Genomic DNA, 21585 nt, shown 5'->3' with positions numbered 1-21585 from the left:
AAATGATTTTCAAAAGCTGTTGTGCTTAAAAAATTGTAATTTGAATTCCTAAATCTTACATTAACCCAATATAAGTATTTACACATACCAATTTCTGTACTAGTGCTCCTATCTGTTTATTCATATTGCCATAATAGAAATCAAAAAGCACGAGCATCTGTCTGCAGATGATACAAGTTTCCCTGGAAAGCCCAGCGAACTGAAAGAAGAGGAAAGCTGAATTACGTATCTATACTTCCTCTATTGAATCATTTTTATTTCTACAACCGTATTTTCTTTGGAGTACCCAGATTGCTTTTTTTCTCTAAGGCACTAAGACCAGTTCCTATTTTTTAACCAATACAAGAGTTTTGTTTATTTTTTTGCTTTTGTTCTCTGAAAAGATTTTGTGACCCATATGAGCTATGTATTATTAGAAAGAGTGAAAATGAAATTGTCCTTTTATGTCCCATAACGTAAATTGGAGAAACATCTAAGACTGCATTTAAAGTACACTTTTGTAATAATGCTGTCTTGTTGATTTTGTTCTTTCTAATTGATTTTTATGGTAAAGTTTTTAAAATCCTGATACAATTTCATAGTGAAAGAGTTGTAATATATTAAATCTATACTGACTTTTCTTACCAAAACCAAGATATCTTTTCACACAGTCTGGAACTCTCCTTTCAAGATGATAGTTTATCTGATGAACTGATTTTTGATAATGACAAATGGTATTTCTGTGTCAATGGGACAGGTGCTTCCTCGCTGATCACTTGTATATTTGAATGCACTTCTTAACTAACCTAATGTAATAACTTTGATAGTGGAGTTTTAAGCCAAGTAGGAGAGGAAGATGGCCTTGAGGGGTACATATTTTGGGAAGAATGAGATCTTTGAGGTCTTTGGCACATCCCAACTTTCATTGAAGAGCAGACTTCCAACTTGGCCTCACATGTTGCTGGAGCTGTTTGGGGGAACATGCCAGCATCAGTGAATTTGATACATGAAAGGCAGCAGGACATCTGACAGGCAATTTAACTCAGGAATCAGTGTTAATGGTATCACCTGATAATAAAGCTCACCTCACTGAATCAGCATTCTGGCCATGTACCAAGATAATCCACCGGTGTTAAAAGCTTTGATCTATGTTAGTTTATTGACTTCCAAAATTTGTATTCAATGTGTCATTTCCTTTTATGCCTTCCTCTACTTTTCCCTAGCTTAGCTCACACCATCTCTAACTTATAAACATTCACTGGATGAATAACCTGCAGAATTCCCCTGACTGGCACAATCAGTGTCACTTGCATATTTGTTAGACATGCAAGTTATTGGGCCTCACCCAGATCTAGGACAAGTAGTAAGCAATCTGTGTTTTAACAGGTCTTCCAGGTGTTTTTCATGCATGATCAAAATTTGAGAACTACTAATATTATATGAATAGTACTGTAGCTTCAGTGTGACAGTGGTAACCTTCTCCTGCCATTAAAATTTTCTACCAGCAGCACCACAGTTCAGCCTCTGTCTCAATTTCCTGGTGCTGAATATGTGCTCTGAAACTGCTTATGGTAGCACAAACCTTCATCTCTCCAAATTCACCCCTCCCAGGAACTGATCTTGGCTCTTAGGAGGATAATTAGAGCAAATTTCAGTTGTACTGGGTTTCCCTTAGATAGACAAAATTACAAATTTTGGTTAATATTTCTTGCATGTAATGCTTTTTGACTTGTTTACCTACCTGTTGTTTCTTTAATAATATATTTATACAGTGCCTACTATGGCCCAGGTACTTGAATAAAGGCAGTACTATCTATAACATTTGCAGTGTAGTAAATTGCACGAGGCATTACTGTATATACCCAGAGTGCCAAAAAAGTGTATACAGGTGGACACTTTGGTTAATGTTGCTCAAGCAGTAGTTCGCCGTAATCAGAAGTGTTTGGAAACTGATGCCATTTTGAGCACCTCTTGTAATTGCAGAAGTCAAATGTGACTTGTATTCATCTTTTGTTATCAGTATATATTGAGAATTACAATTTTAATACAGTTTTCCTTTCTTAAAATGTGTATTCTTTTCTTTTGGCACCCTCTGTATTATATAAAGATGTAGTTGATATGCCATTCATCCATGTAAAGTGTATGATTCAATGATTTTTAGTATATTTATAAAGTTGTACAATCATCACCCCAATCATTCTTAGAGCATTTCATCACCCCATTCCCATTAGTAGTCACTCCCCATTTCCTCTCAACAACCCATCCTAGTCCTAGGCAAACACTAATATACTTTCTGTCTCTATGGCTTTGCCTATTCTAGATGTATCATACAAATGTAGCTATACAATATGTGGTCTTTTGTGACTAGATTCTTTCACTTAGCATGTTTTCAATGTTCATCTATGTTGTATCATGTATCGCTACTTCATTATTTTTTTATTTTATTTTATTTTTTGGTTTTATTGGGGAAGGGGAACAGGACTTTATTGGGGAACAGTGTGTACTTCCAGGCCTTTTTTCTTTTCCAAGTCAATTTGTTGTCCTTTCAATCTTAGTTGTGGAGGGTGCCGTTCAGCTTCAAGTTGTTGTCCTTTCAGTCTTAGTTGTAGATGGCGCAGCTCAGCTCCAGGTCCATTTGCCGTTTTCTAGTTGCAGGTGGTACAGCCCACCATCCCTTGCGGGAGTCTAACCGGCAACCTTGTGGTTGAGAGGACGCATTCCAACCAACTGAGCCATCCAGGAGCTCAGCGGCAGCTCAGCTCAAGGTGCCATGTTCAATTTTGGTTGCAGGGGGCGCTGCCCACCATCCCTTGCGGCAACCTTGTGGTTGAGAGCCCACTGGCCCATGTGGGAATCGAACCGGCAGCCTTCGGAGTTAGGAGTATGGAGCTCTAACCGCCTGAGCCACTGGGCCGACCCAATTTTTATTGCCAAATAATGTTTCATTGAATTGATATACCACATTTTGTTTATCCATTTATTAGTTGATGGACATATGGCTTGTTTCTACTTTTTGGCTATTATGAATATTGATGCTATGAACATTTCCTATCCATATTTTTTGTGTAGACATATGTTTTTATCTCTCTTGGGGAAATACCTAGGTGTGGAATTACTGGGTCTTATGGTAACTCTATATTTAACCTATTCCAAAGCAGCTGCCCCATTTTACATTCCCACCTACAGTGTAATTTATTAATACAAGGATTCTTGACCTGGCATTCTAAATACAAGTTTCAAGTTTTAAAACATTTTTTTGAATATCAAAGTACATCATGCATCCAAAGACGAGAAGTGGATATATTATATAAACATTTACATGTAATATACAAACACACATTTTACCTAATTTCTGGATGGTGAGGAAAATCTTATAAATTTATGAAGCACATGATTCCTGTCAGAATGTTTAGCTCTTAGCAAGTTCTTAGTAACAAATGAACAGATGACTGACTGAAAGAATAAATATATGAACAAATGAAAAAGACACACCTCTAAATTTCTAGTTTATGTAAAACAAATGTAAAAGTGAGTTCCTTAGTTTTCTATTATGCACTCACACATAATGCTATATGTGTGAAAGGGACAATTTGGCTTTTTAAAAAATGAAATACAATATTCTTAATGCTACTAATGAGTTTAAGTGATGACCATCAACCCACATGAATCAATTGATATTTCATAGGTTATTAATTTAAAAGTCATCTGAAGTTTGTTAAACTTTGTAATGAGAAATAGTGATTCTAGACCCAGCAATTGAAGCTAAGTAGAATTTTGAATGCATTCTCAGGTTTCTAACTAAAACCCACATGTTCTATGAGAAAATGCAGCCTGTGTTTCAAAACACTGATATAAAAATAACTGTTTGGATAACGTTTTTATAAGTTGGGGATTGTCTGGATTTTTGGATTACTGTTACTACTGTATGTTTAGAATATATTTTTACTTACATTTTAAAAAATACTTCTGAAAGAATAAATTCAGTTGCCTTAATATTTCATTGAGAAATAAAAGTGACAAATCCTACTCATAATGTACGTTTGAGGATCTAATAAAAGTTTTCAAAATGAAATGCATTTAGTTATCAATTTTATTGATCTAAATTTTCTCATATTTTCACAGTCAGCTTTTAAAGCTTCTTATTTTCTTGATCAAAGTGATGATTTATCTCTAGAAAATATTTTTGTCATTCTCATTTCCATTGAAAGGGGGAAAAATCAGTACTATGAAGGTATCCTAGTGAGGTATTGCAGTTTATGTAAGAATAGTACATGAAGCAATAAATAGGTCTTGCCAGTGATTAAATGTAGAAGCAGAGTTGATGTATCTGAACGCAAATGCCATTTACAGCCTCATATACTTCAATATCATAAATACTATTCTCATTGTATAAATACAAGGGTGACAACACAAAATGAACTCCATAACATATACATTAATGATACAAATAAAGAAGTAGGTGCATGTGCCAGTCGGAATATCATTTTATTGTTTTTATATGAATCTATCACACTGGGCCCAAACAATTATTTTTTACATATATGTTTAAATATAAACTGTTTACACTGATTAATTGCTTGAAATGGACTATGTAGAGGACAGAGTCTAAGGTTTTATATTTGGAAAAACCCTAGTCATCAATAACTTATACACGTTAAGTATTAAGGTCATTAAAATTTGCATAACCTTAATGTTATGTTGTAATATTTGTTACATATCTACGTAGCTAATACCTACAGGTCTCATTAAATACCACCCAGTTTAAATATGTAATGATTGATCTTTTTAAATAAAAATGACAGAGAAATCTTTCTATAATACTAAATGCCATTGGAACACACTCTTTAATGGGTGAATTGTATGGTATGTGAATTATATGTGATAAAGCTGTTAAAACAATTGCAAAAAAACCACCCTTATACATTTCCAAAACTTTTCAAAATTAAATTTTCCTACATAAGTTGAGTCTTGAAAATGGATTATTCATTCTCAGATGGTATTTTCTTTATTCCAAGCTTTTTTTCCAAATGAATAGTTTCCACCTTTATTGATAATTAATGTACTTTAGAATTAGGCACATTTTAAAACATGCACACATACAGATTACAAAGGAATGAAAACAATAACAGTAATTCCTTAGAGCATATAAGCACCATCAAATTCATTAAATGTATACTACATGCCAGTTAATTGTTCTTGCAGGTAATTATTTAGTCATATTTAAAATGACTTGATATAAACAGATTTCTTTTTAACTCTTAAGTTTATAGAGATCAAAAAATTTTATACCTTGCTTGGCTAAATGCTTTATCTGTTGTTCTGTAACGTCCTTGACTTTGGCTGTGGCTATGGATGAATGAATGAACTATGCTGTATCCTTTAATCCTTAAGGAATTATTCCCCCACCCCTTTTTTTTTTCAGTTGAAAACTGAGGCTCAAAAAAATTGAGTAACTTGGCCTACATCTCTGAGCTACTAAATGACAGAGCTAGGTTTTGTAGCTGGAGATGTCTGTGCCATTTCTAGTACACCACTGCATGTGAGCTTAGTTCTCTGTTGGTTGGCAGGATCTCTAACGATTTCAAGACTCAACAGAAATCTGGGGTCAAGAATTTGAGCATTTGAAGGAGGTGTTAGAGATTAATGAGTTCAGGTTTCCTCATTAATTAAGAACAAATTAGTGTAAAATTAATGTAAGACAAGGAAAGGCGACTGGGACATGTGACATTGAGTTCAGAGCTAATGAACATTTTCTAAATGTGAATAATTTTTCAGGTGAGAACAAAATCATTGAAGCAGCTAAATCACTATTGACCTTTCCTCCTAATCCCATTTACACCTTCATATTGTTCGTGGATTTTTTTGAAAAAAGGTATCGGAAGAAAGAAGTGGTTCTGAAGGTTCAAAAGCGAAATGATGTAGGTTCTGTAAGTTCGTGAGTTATTTACTGTAAAAAAATATTTGTCATATACAAATCAGTATTCTATATGAAATAAATTATGAAGTTTTTCACTAGAGTTCATATAAAAATTCTACATGTCAAGTGATCAAATTGCTGCCTACGCATAGGAAATTTGCAAACATGTTACAGTCATTGAATCTTATATAATGCTTTAATATTATTTATATTTTTATTTTAAAAAGTGGTTCAATATTAATATCATATAACGTTTTCTAATTTTAAACTAAAGAATCTTGAAAGATTACTCGTATTTATATAAATAGGGAGCTACTGAAGATTATTCTACTTCTTTAGCAATAAAAATTTTAGCTGATTGAATATTGAAGTACATTGAGTTGCCCTAATCGTTTGACTCATTTATGCTACTAGTTTCATTCACAGGAGTTTGTGGCCTTCATATTTCTTGCCATTTGTGTTTTACTTCTTTCATCTTTGCATTGTGTTGATCTGTGTTATTGGAGCACACTCACCCTTTCGTTCACATGGGTCCTCCTTCACGTTTCCATTTTTCTCTTCTCTGGATAATTTCTCTTTGTGTGACCTAATTTTTCCACTTCCTCTTCTTCTTACTACTTAAAAAAAAGTCCCTATTTGGTAATGTGTTAAGGACACTCAACTATTGTCTGTTGGGGATGAAAAAGATCAAAAGAAGGGGTGGGAAAGGGGCGGGAGTGAGGCTGGCTAGTTAACTTGGGGAAGAAAAGGGGGAAAAATAGCAGAACTGGGTTCTGTATCTGCACAAGAATGAATTGTAGACGTTCGTTAAGCCTTGAATTAAAGTTTTGTCACCGTGTTGTAACTAAGTTTATGACGGCAGTTTATCTTAGATAATTATTTTGTCAGTGTTTAAAGGAAAAAGTTTTGCATATTTTGAGAAATAAAAATGAAGTTTAAAGGAAATGAGTAACCAATCCAATATATATCAAATCCAAAAGTACTCTAATAATCTTTTGAAAAACACCAAGTCTTGAATATAAAAACTTTTCAGATACTAACAGGGAAAAAGACAGAAATGACTGAATACATATAGCCCTCGCAACCAAAAAACATGCTGGCTCTTATTATGTAAGTAATGACTACTAAGTACCATCTGAATGACATAAAGTTAAGATCATTATTAATGGCCATTAGATTGTGAAATGTTATTACAATATTATAAAAACAAAAATTTTCAATTTGTAGTTATTCATTTCATATTTTAAAGTTATGTGTTTGGTTTAAATTTACTAACACTTAATCTGCATGTATCTTTCAGTATAAATTATATCCAAAAAAGTGAATGATATCTTGGCAAAAGATAGATTGTTCTCTGTGTAACAGAAAATCTTAGAGTAACGTCCAGGTAATAAACACAGTTGTCCCTTTGTATCCACAGGGGATTAGTCCCAGGACCCCCATGGATATACCAAAATCCACAAATGCTTAAGTCCCTTATATAAACTGGTGTACTATTTGCAAATAAACCACGCACACCCTCCTGTATACTTTAAATCATCTCTAGATTACTTATATTACCTAATACAACGTGAATGCTATGTAAGTAGTTGCTATACTGTATTGTTTAGGGAATAATGATGAGAAAAGAAATCTGTACATGTTCATTACAGACACAACCATTGTAGGCCTCACTACAGAGTGGTACACATCAGCAACATAGCTTTTTTTAAAAAAATATTATTGATCCTCAGTTAGTTGAATCTGTGAATTCAGAAGCTACGGATATGGAGGGCTGATTGTGTACTCAGCTTGATACTAAAGATTCAGTTTCTTGTTTTACTTTGGACTATCTTCACCCAGGTTGGCAAATTTATGAAATAAACTCTTTTATTCCAGCTAGCCATGGACATTCTGAGAGAATCATATTCTTAAAGAGAAGTTCACCTCAGAGTATAAATGAAAGGAATTGTGACTAAGAAAAAAATCAATGTATATAAATTCGACCTATAGACAAGCTTCTTGCTTATATGCATTCATCTAATGGATTAATTGTATATTATCTGTACAGGAAGTGTATTTGACCCATAACATATCCAAATTCTTATAGAAGTATGCTAGTTTATAATGGTGTTCTATTGTGTTTAAGTATGTTTAAAATATCTACCATCAGAAGAATAACATCAATAATCTTTCTCTTTCATGGAAGGCTGCATTTACGCAATTAAAAAAACTGTGAAGAGTGCCAATAGTTATTAGTTTTGGTCTTTTAGATGTTACAGTTTACCTCCTATTAACCATTTCCCATTGAGTTTTTGCTGTTCTTGAATGTTTGGATAAATAATTGAATCTCTACTTCCGTTTGTCTGTGTAGGCCTAAGTAAATGGATTCCATATATTCTATTACTTGCAGTTCAAACAACGAGAAAACTCCAGCTCTATTTATGGAGTGAAGAAGGATCTTATCCTGAAATCTAGATTTTAGAGTCTAACAGAAGGTTTTTTTTTTTTTTCTTTTTAATGGGAAATCAGTCATGCTGTAGGTGCTGATTTTGTCTGAGATGCGCTTGAGTTTCAAGAGGGAAGGAGGGAAGAAGAGCAAAAATAAAACAAGGAAAAGGAATGGATGAAAAATTTCATGATTAGCATAGATTAAAAAATAGAATAGCATAAAAGCTATTGCTTGGTTGAAAATATGATGGTATTTAATATGACAGCTAATATTTCTACATATTTAAATTAGCAGTTCACCAGTATAGGATTCTGATGGGCAAACAATAAGCTTCCAGTAAGTACTTGTTTAATGTTACTTTGTGTCCTTTTAGAAAAGGTATTTTTTTTTCTTCAAAAGTTTAATGGTTATCTATCAATATCTGTATTATTTGGGTCAAAGAAAATATTCTTCTAAATATTTGTCTTGTTTGTAGGAAATATTTGACCTTATTTCTTCCTCTAAGATTGTGTCTTTTACCTTGTTGCTTTCTATTGGAAGCCTCTGTGTGCTGCTTTAGTTTAAAAATACTGAATGCGAACACTGACTTAAAAATCATTATATATGCTCTTAACCATTCTCCTGGGAATTGATACTTTTGAGTTCCTGTCTTTTTTATTCCCATCTTCTGAAGATTCCCCAAGGACATAAATAATTGAAACTTTCTGTCCGTTTTTAACTTTGGCTTTCTCTGGCACATATCTATGTGTGCACAGAAGCATGATATCGCCTCAAATCACAAGTATTTTCAATTATGGTTTTTACAGTATTATCTTTATCTCAGAGACAGGTCATATACTTCTATTTACATATAAACATATAAAGCCTGCTGTCATGTTTTCTCCTTACATTTTTTAAAGATGCGCAAAACAAACAAACAAACACAAACAAACAAAAAAAACTAGAAAATTAATTATTGGCCTTTTAATTTTTTTTGTCCAAGAGCAATCATTTTCTTTTCCAGGGTTTGTATGTGTGCTTTTGTACATGAAAAAGAGAGAGAGGAAAAAAAAAATCTCAATAAGGTTACTTTTTCCTATTCTTTAAGCCAAAATGTTGAAGAAATTAGATTTGATTTACTAAAAAAAAATCAGAGAAACCTACTCATACATACCTTGGAAAAGACAACATAAATAGACTTTGATGCTACCACTATGCATAGTGTAACCTTAAACAAAAAGAGAGTAAGAGTGAACATTTCATGGCTCCTAGGTTAATATTGTTCTTTGTTCATTTTTAATTAACAGAAATTTATATGAACAAATTATATATTTACATGTAATAACAATTGAGAATTAGCCAAAAATTACAAACATAAATTTATCATAAAAGTCACTGCTTTGCATGAACTAAATCTCCTTTAAACTTTCTTCTAGATATGATTAAACACAAACATCTCGATTCTTCACTAATCTTTATTTTGTTACCAGAAAATTTTCTCTTAAATGAATGGTAGGTTATTGATTTCTGACTTCTTGCTCACTTACAGCCTATAAGACAACTTTTATCATCAGCCCTTATGATTTATCAATAGTTTATCTTGAATGGCAAATTTTGAAGAATTAGCAAAATTTTATTAAAATGGGATAAGGTCTGATTTTTGTGGAATTTTCCAAAATAACAGAACTGAGTAGAAACAATGCATTGTAGATGGCTATGGTTGATCCAATAGATACATAATACTATGCTGTGAAAATGGTCCTGTATTAGTTATCATACATAAGAAATAAAAGCCACATTATGAATATCTTCATTAAAAAGGTTTAGGTTGATAAAAAGCAATAAGTAGCAACCTCGCAACAGAGCACTAAGCAATGATTTAGGCTTAGAGTTGATAACCAACCCTTTCAGAAAGAATTGTAGATGCAATATCTTTCTTCAACGGCTTCAGATATTAGAGAACAGAGTGCTTCATCAGAGTGATCTAACGAAATTGATATTTGGCTCAAAGGCCAACAAATAATGGCTGACTTACCTTCTGTAGAGCATGTGCTCTTAAAGACATAAAAATGGAAATAGTATACCTTAGTAGGAGATCTGAGGTCATCATTGAAATAATTGACAAAATATATTATAAAAATATTTTTATGTAGTGAGGCTATTATGATAACATATCATGTAGACAATAATGAGCATCTAATTCTGCTATTTGTAATCCCCATGCTGGGGAAGAAAATCTGCTTTTGCATCATTAAAAATTGGGAAAAAATGATGTACTTGACTATTTGGTTATCTAATTTTGGCGTGAAAAGCTATCTTCAGTTATATAAAATATCCTTCTGACTGAGCTTTAGTTCTCACTCGCATTACTTCCCACTTCATCTCTCATTTGCTAGCTCCTGCTGCCACATTCTCTATGCTTAGCATAAAACAAACGAAGTTAAGTCCCAGTGGGGTGCCTTTTGTGAGGTCACTCAGAATAGGAAGAAAGAAACAAAGAGCAAGAAAGAGATGTAGAGCATATAACAAAAAACAACAACACAACAAAACAAAAAGCAAAGGCACCAAAAAGGAGAGGTGACTGGGAAGAAAAGATCACTGGGTCAAGAATCATAAAATTGTACACACTTTTTAAATGTTGCTAGTAAGTAGTAGCATTATCAGTTCTTCTCTGTTTTGGGAGGTTGCCTTCAGAGAGCTGGAAAATCAATTCCAAATTCATAAAGGTCTTTCTCTTTTCATAAGCTCCTCCTGAAACTAAAGAAGGACTAATTAAAAATTTTACAGCCACCTCATAATTCTGGCCTTGACGCATATGCAGGATGGCCATTTTTTTTTTTCCATCAGGGATCATGTTCTCTGCATTTGTCAGAAGTGCTCTAATGCACTACTATAGGGAGCTTAAGAATTGAAGATATTCAAGGAAATCTTTCCACCCCTGGCATAGCAGTTCCCTCTTGAACGAGGCCTCTGCGGTCTGAGAGGCCTAATCCAAGACTCCTGTGTTCTTTCTACGAGAAGGCCTGCGCTCGCCCTACCATTGGAGATGGTTCGGCATTTCTACTCCTTATTTTTCTCCTCTCCCTTAATTTTTCCTCCGCATTTCAGGTGCATTTCATAAATTGCTATCCTTTTCGTGCCTTCACATTGGCAAAGTGAACTCACCCTGCAGCAACCTTGTCAAGGCAGGGCAGCCCACTGGCCAGAGCAGGGCGTTTGGAATCTTCTGGAGATAGTTTCACTAGGGTTTTTTGTTACAAAGCCCTTTTCGCAGCACTGTCTTCCCTGGGTGGAGAATCGTCCCTGAACCCCTCTGTCCTACTGAAAGTCAGGACAGCGAAAATTTTACAGCACCGGGTCCTTCCTCCTCTGACGTCCTCGCCAGGTGATTCATAGCTGGACGTGGGGACGCTGGCACAATTTGCATTCAGCCACACCAGAGGGCCTGGCCTCTGGCACTGTCGGGCAAATACACAGTGCCACCTGGTAGAGAGTCAAAAGTGGTGCTTTAAAATGCAAATACAAACCCCTCCTACATTTGTTGTCAAATCACTTCGCCACGATTCCTAGCTAGGCAGTGGACACTGAGCCCAAGAGAAGGGCTGCGGGAACGCTGCCTGCATGTTCAAAAATAACCCCCGAAGACGCAAGCCAAATACTCGGCTGGAGCCTCTGTAGCCTGTGGATGCCCGCTGGGAGGCTGGCTGTCCCCCGGGAGCCCCGCAGGGCTGGGTCCGCTCCCCCTCCGCACGCGGGGCGGCGGGAGCCAGCCGACGCCGACTTTAGGAGTTCCTTTCTGCCTTGTATGGAGGGCTGCTCCGGGCCCGTCTCCGCCCGACTGCTCTGACGCCCAGCCCTCCCGCTGCCCACCCCCAGCCACCTCCCTCTGACTTGCCGGGAGAAGCCAGACGGAGCCTCTCCCAGCCACAAGTCTCTCCGCCTGCCATTCCCCCATTTCTACATCCACCCCCAACCCCTCCCAAGCGCCGTCACCCCTCCTCCGCCCCCGCCTCCGCCTCCTTCTCCTCGGCAATCAGGGGAATAAATCAGGGAAGAAATCGAGAGGGAGAAAGAGAGATAGCGAAAGCGCTCGAGCGTCGGCGGGCTTGCCCAGGTCTGTTTCCAAAGTCGCCCTTGATGGCGGCGGAGGCGAGGCAGGCGCGGCGCGGATCAGCCGACGCGCGCTAGTGGGTCCGCCCGCCGCCGCCCCTTCCCCGCGCCGCGGTGCCCCCGGTCGCCCCCCGCGCCAGTCTGCGCCCAGGACCCCGGGCGCGCCAGCCCTCCAGACGTCTGCCGTCCGGACAGCGAGCGATCCTTCTCCTCCTTCCGCGGTTTCCAGCACCGTTCCTTCCCCCGGCTGGGGAGGGAGGCGGGATTGATCTTCGATCGCGAAGATGGCTGCTGGCTGCCTGCTGGCCTTGACTCTGACACTTTTCCAATCTTTGCTGATCGGCCCCTCGTCGGAGGAGCCGTTCCCTTCGGCAGTCACGTAAGTCGCCGGCCGGGCAGGGCTGGGAGTGCGGGCCGAGGAGTGCTGCGGGAGCAGGGCGTGGGGTCCGTCCCCGAATCGCGAGGCTTTTCTGCCCGTGGGGGTGGGGAGCGAGCCGGGCTTGGATCCGGAGAGGCCGAGCAGGAGGTGCGCGCTTCTCGCCGCGGGAATGCGTTCCGATCCCGCGTTTCGGAGGGGCTGGAGCGGTGGCCGAGCCGTCCCGGGAAACGTCCGCCGACGACTCGCGGCTCCTCAGCCCATCTCTTAAAGGATTCTTTAGACTTAAAGAGTTTACATGCACTGGGGGAAAAAGTTTCCAGCCAGGTAGTCGCTCTCATCAAACACAGTTTAATAAAAAGTTATGTTGTGGTTGGGTATTTTACAAATAGGTAATTTCAGGCTTGTCAGGATAGCCTGGACTCTCCCGCCCTTTGCCTCTGGGATGCTTTCTAATTGCCGTGGTGTCCAAACTCGTTTAGATCTTAAATTACCGGGCGCACTTGACAGCCTTTCCGTTCTGAAGAGTGCTTGCTCCCGGCTGCTGAGAGTACCGTCTGCCCAGAGGGCTCGCAGGTACTGGGACCCCGATATCCAACCCCCGCAATCCTTTATTTGAAGCATCTAAGTGCCGGAAGACACGCGGTCCCTGTTCTTAGAATGAATAGAACCTAGTCTTTGAGGGAGGGACTCGGCGTTTCTAGAATCTCCTGCAATTTTCTCTTTTTTAAACATTTCTAAAATAACTTAAACTCGCAGCTATTCCGAAAATAGTGTTTAGAGGTAGCTGTCTATGCAGTCACACGGCAGGAAGGGAATGAAAAATACTAATTCTTCTCTTAGGATGGAAAAAAGAATCAGTCAGTGGCACATAAAAATACATACATATCTTTAAATGCGCTGAATAGCCAGCCTATCAGGCATTCTGGGAAAGCATTTATTTTGGTTCTTGAAGCTGCTTTAAAGCTTCTGAGAGTAGGTAATCTTAAGTGGATGAGTCACTTTAATGCATTTTACATAACAAAAACAAAGCCCAAGGTAGCCTTCCCGGCATTTATGATGGAAATTATTTGCTGTCCTTTGTTGACTGAGTGCTGAATACTGGAGTTTTTGGTGGATACTAAGAGTGAATCTTTACCAGTTGAAACCCTGCAGCTATTATTTAAGATTCAACTTAAAGTATTTATTACATTAGGTGTCAGTGCAAGCATCTGAATGATGCACATTCTAACCCAGAGAAGGAAAGTCTCTAATATTTTTTGTCATTGATTTACAGTCATGTTCCTTTTTAGGTAATCTTCCATAAAAATGACTGCAGATCCTTTTTTTGTTATGAAGCGAAAGGGTAAATGCTATCGGTAGATCTTCGTTTAATTGGCAGGATGTTCCAAGCGGATATTTTGAATCAGAAAAAGCGTAAGAATTACCCTAAAGACGCTTCACAATTACTTACTCTTACTAAGAAATTACACTTTTATTTATTTAAGTTTATACTCTTTTTCTAGCTTGGCCTATGCAGTGAGAACTCAAGTGACTCCCTTGCATTTTTTGTCAAATAAAAAAGTGGCTCTTTAAAAAGGAGTGAATGTGTTCAGTTTACACATTTTTAAAGCGGTTATTTTTAACTGCCAATTTTTCAATATTTCTATAATTTGGAAGAAATACATCATCACACCATTGGGGAAAACTATGACTTTAAACTACAACAAAATACAACCTTTTATTCCTGAACATACCATGGTACAATGTTAATGTAAAAATCTTTATTGTAAGGACAGCTGCAATAAATGATTTCCTACAATTAAAATAACTCAATTTTCCTTGTCAGAAATTCATTAGAGACAAGAAAGAAAATAAATGGTGGGCAAAAATAGGGATTAGGAAAACACAATTTCTTTTTTTTTTGAAAGGATTTGAAATTCATTTTTTAACAATGGAAATTTAAGATGTCTTCAAATTACATGAAACATTAGTTTGTGAAATGAGAGCTTCATAAGAGATTTTGTAGAGCTAAGTCAGTCTCCTGTAGATAATATTAACAATATTTTTGTAAGACTTCTGTATCTTCAACTATTTATTTGAAAAGTTAGTAACACCATCTTCTGAGGAGAGGACAAATGATAATTGATATCTGTACTACATATTAGATTTCTGAATAAAACTTATAGAAATACAGCATTTTGTCCATGAAGATGTGATGCCATGTGCTTTTCTTGCAAGAGAATAATTCATATGGTGTGTGAGATCATCAGATTCAATCTCAAATCTTTGGGGAAAATTTCAAGTTTATAAAAGCTGAGTATAAAGATTATAGCATTCACTAAAGGCAAATTACCATGCTTCTATATATATGTATAAATTATTTTTCTGGAAATCATTAGTAAATTCTTTTGGTTTTTTGACAATTTTATTTTACAGACAAAAGGTAATGTAAGGAGTTTTGATTATCAGAAGAAGATGCTATCAACACACTGTAAAACTAATTATTGGCTTACTGGAGTGGGACCTGAATTAGAGTTAGTAATTCACAGTTTCTTTTTCTTTTTAAGTAGAGTGTTTACAGTGATATTAAGGGCTTAAAGTTCCTTATAATAAAACAGACATATATCATTCTAAATATCTTTAATTTTCTACTCTCTGATTTATCATTCATTCTCATATAGCATATTCTTCTGGCTTAAAGTAGTAGCTAAACTGTTTTAAGAGTTAATACTAAAATAACTTTTTTTTTTCCCCTGGCAAAGCAATTTTGATACAATTATTTTGCTAGGTTAGGTTTTTCTTTTGGAAATGATTTTCTCGGTAAGGTCTGAAACATAAATAAGCCATTTGGTAGCAACCACCTAATGTATATTGGTTTATATATAAAAGGAAAATACATCATTTTCATGTTATAGTACACGCATGTTATATTGGTTGTTTAAAATATGGTTTTTAAAAAGGGAAACTTTCGCTTGTTCTAGAAATAATTTCTTGGCACGGATGTGAAAACATTTCTATTTTAAAACTCAGGATAATATGTAAGGTAGCTAGTATTGTAATCTTAATTTAAACCTGTCCCTCTTAATTTTAGAATCTATTTATAAATCCAGTTTTTTAAAAAAAAACATTGTAGATGTAACTACTATTCATGTTAAACTTTTATCTCAGTCCTATCAAAATGCCAAATAGTCAAGAATAATTGGCTGAGAGCCCATTGTTATATGGGGACTTTAATATAAACTGTATATTGGAATAAATATATTAGTGAGAACTGCAGATATCTACATGAAATAAATATAACACCTCATAAAAAATAGGGCTTTGGGGTTTAAATAGTTAAGACAAATATTTTTTTCTGTTATTAGGCAAATTTATATTTAAAGGCTGTGGAAAAGAAATTTTTTTATGTCATGACATTGGAGTGGGTATCTTTTCCATATATTAGAAGTGACATATTCTCTTTGGGGCTTAGCGATTTTTACTCACATATTGTGTATACAAGAAAATGTATCATGTTAAAACATGAGGTAAAATACTAAATGTAAAATAAAATCTCAAAACTGTGAACATTGATAAATCCCTATATCAGGTCTTTAATTTCTTCACACCAGCTTAACCACATGACATCATTTATTATTCCACAGGTATGTGTTTAAAATATGAAACAGTAGATATATTCTTCTATATAAGCAGTAACATGATGTTAAGTTTATTGATATTTATGCATAAGTATATGCATAGTTATTTGGATTGGCATTTGAATGAATATTAGGCAGACTGAAATGGATATAAAACCCCAAAAAAATTTTTAGAAAGATACAAGAATATAAGCTTATTATGGTTTATAAAAAGGAAATAAAATGTAACTTTATTATTTTTTATGGCTTTCATTAATTTTAATTTAATAAATATATATAAAACCAGAAGGTTGTTCATTTTGAAAATAGATTAAAAATGAACCACTCTCTTTCTTCAAAGAAACCTCGCTGCATAGACACCTTTGTGTTATTTCTCCACTATTGATGAAAGTAACGTAATAAAATACTCTCCCTTCTAGGGTTTACACATGGTAAGGTTTTGCAAATACGTAAACAACATGTGCAAATTACTCAAATTTAGTATTTATGTTAAGAAGTTTATGTTCATAAGAAATAACAATGCATTTAGGAATTTTAAAAATAATTTAAAAATTTTGCACATAAACTATATTGTTTCATATGTTCTCTGGAGTATCATTATATAAAACACATGCACAGAGATTTATTTTCTTTTCCCTATTTATCAATATAGATGCAAATTTCCAAGAACGTAATCTGTTCTTCTGAATTCACATCTTGTTTTCTTGTATGTGTCTTCAAATTATTTATAACCTTAAACTGGAGATTTAAATAGTTAAGTGAAATATATTTTAGGCAAATCATCCAATTTGTTGATTTCCTTCAGTGTCTTACATGTATGGACATAATCAGTTCTAATATAAACATAGATAGAAGTTTGGAAAAAAACAGAATTTCAGTATTCCTAACAACATTTTTATTGTTAATAAAGTGACAACCTTCCATCCTTTGTAATACAACAGCTGTCTGTTGCAGTATTTCAAAAACCAGACCATAGGGAGAGAACTCTGTTCTATTTCATCCACTCCACATTCACTTAAGGCTTATAGTGTGCATCAGGCATTGTGTCACACTGTGTCAGCCAGTCCTTTTCATGGACTGTCTGTGTAGTACCACATCTGTTCCCAAGCCTTTCTCTGGTTGCTTTCCAGTAAACTTGGAACTGCGCTGAGATGGTCAACCACATAGCTTACACACGATTCACGTTTTCCTTTCATGTACACAAAAACATGAAAATGGTTGTGTCATATTGTTTGCAGAGTTGAAAGAAAAAGGGTATTGACTTCAACGTTAACTAAAGTAAAAATGGTAGCACTTTGTGTGAAAAATACTATATTTACCACCTTTAAGGGTCCAAAGTATTAACATTGCACAGTTAGATAATTTGTCTAATTTATATTGTCATAGTATTCTATTTAATAATATTTTATGTGTGTGCAAATATATACTATATGTATGTGTGTGCACACATATGTATTTTTTTAAACTCCTTCAAGTGGTTTGCTAGGGTAGAAAAACCTCAGTAAGGTAAGTCTTTAATAAATGAGTATGTTTTAAGATCTCTACCAATCCAGAACTGTTTTTAGGAATTAAATGTCATTCAAAATATTTTTGTAACACTAGCATTTATAATAATTTGTAAAGAAAATCAAATGAGATATTGTATATGAAAGCAGCCGGAATATGCTCAGGTCTTATAGTGACAAGTTATTAACATGGTTGATAAGTAACAAATGAAGTATGATTTTAAAGATAGCTTTGCTATCTTTTAAACAAAACAAGTATGAGAAAGAAACTATTCCACATGGGATATTAGGTATCTCTTAAAAGGTTTTTGCATACAAAGCAATTTTATTTCTGCCATTTAGATATGGAATACTTTGAAATTTGTAAGAATTAAACATATTTGATGTTGTGATTTGTTTTTAGAATGAAGGCTACATGTGCACGTTTTAAAATTTTATTTGTAAAACATAAACTTTCAGGTTTCTTTTCCTTATAAGCTTTACATATTTTGTAGTAATTCAATACACAGGAATAACTTACTATTCCTGTGTATTGCTTACTTACTATTAGCATTTTAAAAAAAATGAGTCAAATGATCATCGCTCCTTTAAAATTTGCCATTTATATAGATTCAAATAAGATTATAAACAAGGAAAAGATTGACATTGTGGCCTCAACAAACTGGCGCACTTTTACAGTTAATTTCAATAATTCAGAATCACGCTGTGATATATGAAGTAATATTTAAAGTTCTCTTTGAATATGAATGTGGTCTATTTCTGGCTAACTGTTATTTTAACATTTGCTTCTGATTTTCTTTTTCTTTCTTTTTTTTCTTTTTTACCATATGCTTCAGCTGGAATAAAAAAAAATAAGGATACATTTTAAATTCTATTCTATATCAAAAATGGGAGAACTACTTAAGGTAGAAATTATGGTAATGGAAGGTAATGGTGTTGCCCATTTTAAATGCTTCAGATTTGAGGACAATCTTATTGTCAATTTGAAGTTCTTTTTCCTGAGTAATTAAACATTTATTGTGATAGTCTCCTGGCTCATTATGAAAAATAATTTCTGTATTCTTTTATTCAAGTAATTAATTGCTGAGTTCTTTCTCATACACACATATTTACTATTAACCATAATTTATTATTATGTGCATATAACATTTAATCAAATAGGGTATCTTTGGTTTGTTTTCTTCTAAGTTATCTGTGACCAAACTTCAGTTTCCAGTCGTTCTCACTTAATGCTTCTCTCCGTGTTTCAGGGGACTTCCTTTCACCACTGGACGTTTCTCTCTAAAGGGAACTTATTGTGGGAATTTGATGTACAGACTAATCTGTAATACATAATCAAAATTTCCATCAAAATTGTCAAACAGTCTGGGCATTTTTTTCTTTTGACATTTGCTCACGTACGGTGGGGATAATTAGAGGAAAGAAAGAAAGGACTAAAATCGTTCTCTGTCGAAGGTGCCTATTGTCAGGCTATGTAAAGGGATGGACAGACATTGATGATGTCTTATTTTGAGGACTAAAGGAGAACTGGCTCAGTAACATAAATGGACTTAGGCAAACTGGGAAAATCTCCGGGTTTAAAAAAGTAATCAAGAAGTGCTGTGGTAAAAATGCCATAAGAAATGATACGTGTGTAAGTGGGACAGACAAAGGAGCCCTTAGACTTACGAGATGTGAAATTAACATTAAAGACGATAAAGGCAGAGGTTGGTTATTTAAAAAATTTTATTTTTCCCACTTCTCATGTGATCTTGCTTATCCTAGAAATGCTGTTTACTGAACATAATATTCATTTTTAGATACTTAAATATTCATATATGGAAAGTCACCTTAGAAACCAATGACTATAAAATTGTCTAGATCTCCAAAAATAGAAGCAATTAAACATTCTTATTTTTTATAAAACCCTGTGGTAATGTTTCATTGGGTAAGAAGTATTAGTATAACACTTTATTCAAAGATTATAAGTGCCAATAATCAAGAAATTCTGTCAATATGTTTTTTCCACTAGATTACAAGAAATGAAATAACTTGCAGGTAGGTAGACTTCTAGGAAGCATAATTAAGACTGTTGAAACTTCTCAGTACATAGAGTGCATGTTATTTTTTTTTAAATAGTTTTAATTTATGCTGTGTCTTTTAATGTCTCTTGTTTCAAATGAAATTTAATTCAATGATTAATGCAATTATTATTATTACTCAATGAAAGTTATGTAGTGCACTGAATTACATTCTGAGTGTACAAACTGACAAAGAGGGTCCCCAAGGAAGACTTTCACAACTCCAAGCTGACTGTGAAGCCATAGGCTCCTTCAAGGAATAACCAAAGAAAAGTATATAGAATGTTGAGGCAACATGGTCTGTTCCATGTTAAGGCTCCTGGGTGGGAAGAGGTGTGGGTGGGACTGGGCCATTAGTTTGCGTCTGGTTTATGAAATTATGGCATCAGGGCTATCTTCCCATATGACCTGAAGGGGAGATGGATGGTATTCACAGCAAATGGACATTTGTGTTAACCCAGCTAGGCGTACCCAAATGTGACCTTCATCCTAAGATATGAAAATAAAAGTACAAGTAATAGGTTCTGAAATATAGTATGCAGAACATGGATTAAAGAAGACCAATATTTGAGGCAGAGATAATGAGAGCAACTAGCAGACCATTGCAGCATTCCCCGGTAAGAGATGATGGAGGTCTAGAAAAGAACAGTGGTAGTGGGAAAGAAGAGCGTGTGTGAAACATAATGTAGAAGTAAAATTTCAGGCCCTGCTCATTCTGGGGTTTGTGGTATCAGGGAGAGAGAAGAGTTCGAGATGCATCTAAGATCATAGGCAGGTAGATGATATTACACTGAATTTTGTAGACTAGAGAACACAGGAGGAATATCAAGTTGGTGGGGGTGAAGGTAATAGGCTCACTATTGGACATTTTGAATTAGCAGTATCTCTATGGGTAACTATTTGGCCATCAGAAATATCTATCTGAAGGCAATTTGGAGACAAAGTCAGAGAGCAGTATTTTTGAAGCCAGGAAAAAAGGTTCATTCATTTATTTAGCGTGCAATTTATTTAGCATCTGTTACGATAGGCATGTGAGTTTGAAAAGAAGAACCTTGGTCTACAGTTGGGTTTTGCAGAGTTGTCAGACAAGAGGTGCCCTTTAAGGAAGTCACCAGGTCAGTGAGGATGTCAGAGCAGTTTTAGCAGAGTGTTGCAGACTGAAGCATGGTTTCAGTGCCTTAGAAGTAGGTAGCCGGTGAGAATAGAAAGGTAGCAAGCGTAGGTTGTTCTTTCAAGGGATTTGACCATGTAAGGCAAGGGAGAAAGATGGATAGGAAGTTCAGAGGACAGTTTAAGGAATTTGGCACTCTTGCTTTGTTTAAACAGAGTTATATTAGGTTGTTTGGGATCACAAGCAGTGGAAGGTCATAGGACTATCTTGAACCTAAAAGGGAAATGTTTTTCAGTGGTGATGGAGCTGGAGGATCAATCATGGGAGTCAAGGTCCGGGATATGCCAACAGCTGCAGAAAGGGGTGGGACTGCCTTCAGGATCATCTCCTGCTCTCACCTTTTCGTTGTTTGACTCCTCATTCTTCTCTGTCCCTGCAAAGTGGCTTTATCTGCTTCCCATTGCGCCTGTTGTTGAATGGCTGTGAGAGTTTACATT

General features: G+C 35.6%; 1 protein-coding gene across 8 annotated transcripts in view; it reads left to right on the top strand.

Annotated features, from left to right (window-relative positions):
- Positions 1–11794: 11794 nt before the first annotated feature.
- The window catches only part of CACNA2D1 (calcium voltage-gated channel auxiliary subunit alpha2delta 1), a 457790-nt gene continuing 447999 nt past the window's right edge, over positions 11795–21585 (top strand). For 2 of the 8 annotated variants that reach the window (XM_019746896.2, XM_019746894.2), the window contains exon 1: positions 11821–12795. In XM_019746896.2, the coding sequence (XP_019602455.1) occupies positions 12701–12795 (95 nt within the window). In that variant the 5' untranslated portion in view covers positions 11821–12700. Of the gene's footprint in view, positions 12796–21585 lie in introns of all 8 variants that reach the window. The other 6 variants (XM_019746901.2, XM_019746899.2, XM_019746900.2 and 3 more) reach the window with 4 other exon arrangements.

Source organism: Rhinolophus sinicus, linkage group LG09 (genome assembly GCF_036562045.2).
Source record: "Rhinolophus sinicus isolate RSC01 linkage group LG09, ASM3656204v1, whole genome shotgun sequence".
Taxonomy (NCBI): Eukaryota; Metazoa; Chordata; class Mammalia; order Chiroptera; family Rhinolophidae; genus Rhinolophus; species Rhinolophus sinicus.
The sequence above is the reverse complement of the archived record's forward strand: the minus strand, read 5'-3'. Positions and strand labels throughout refer to the sequence as shown.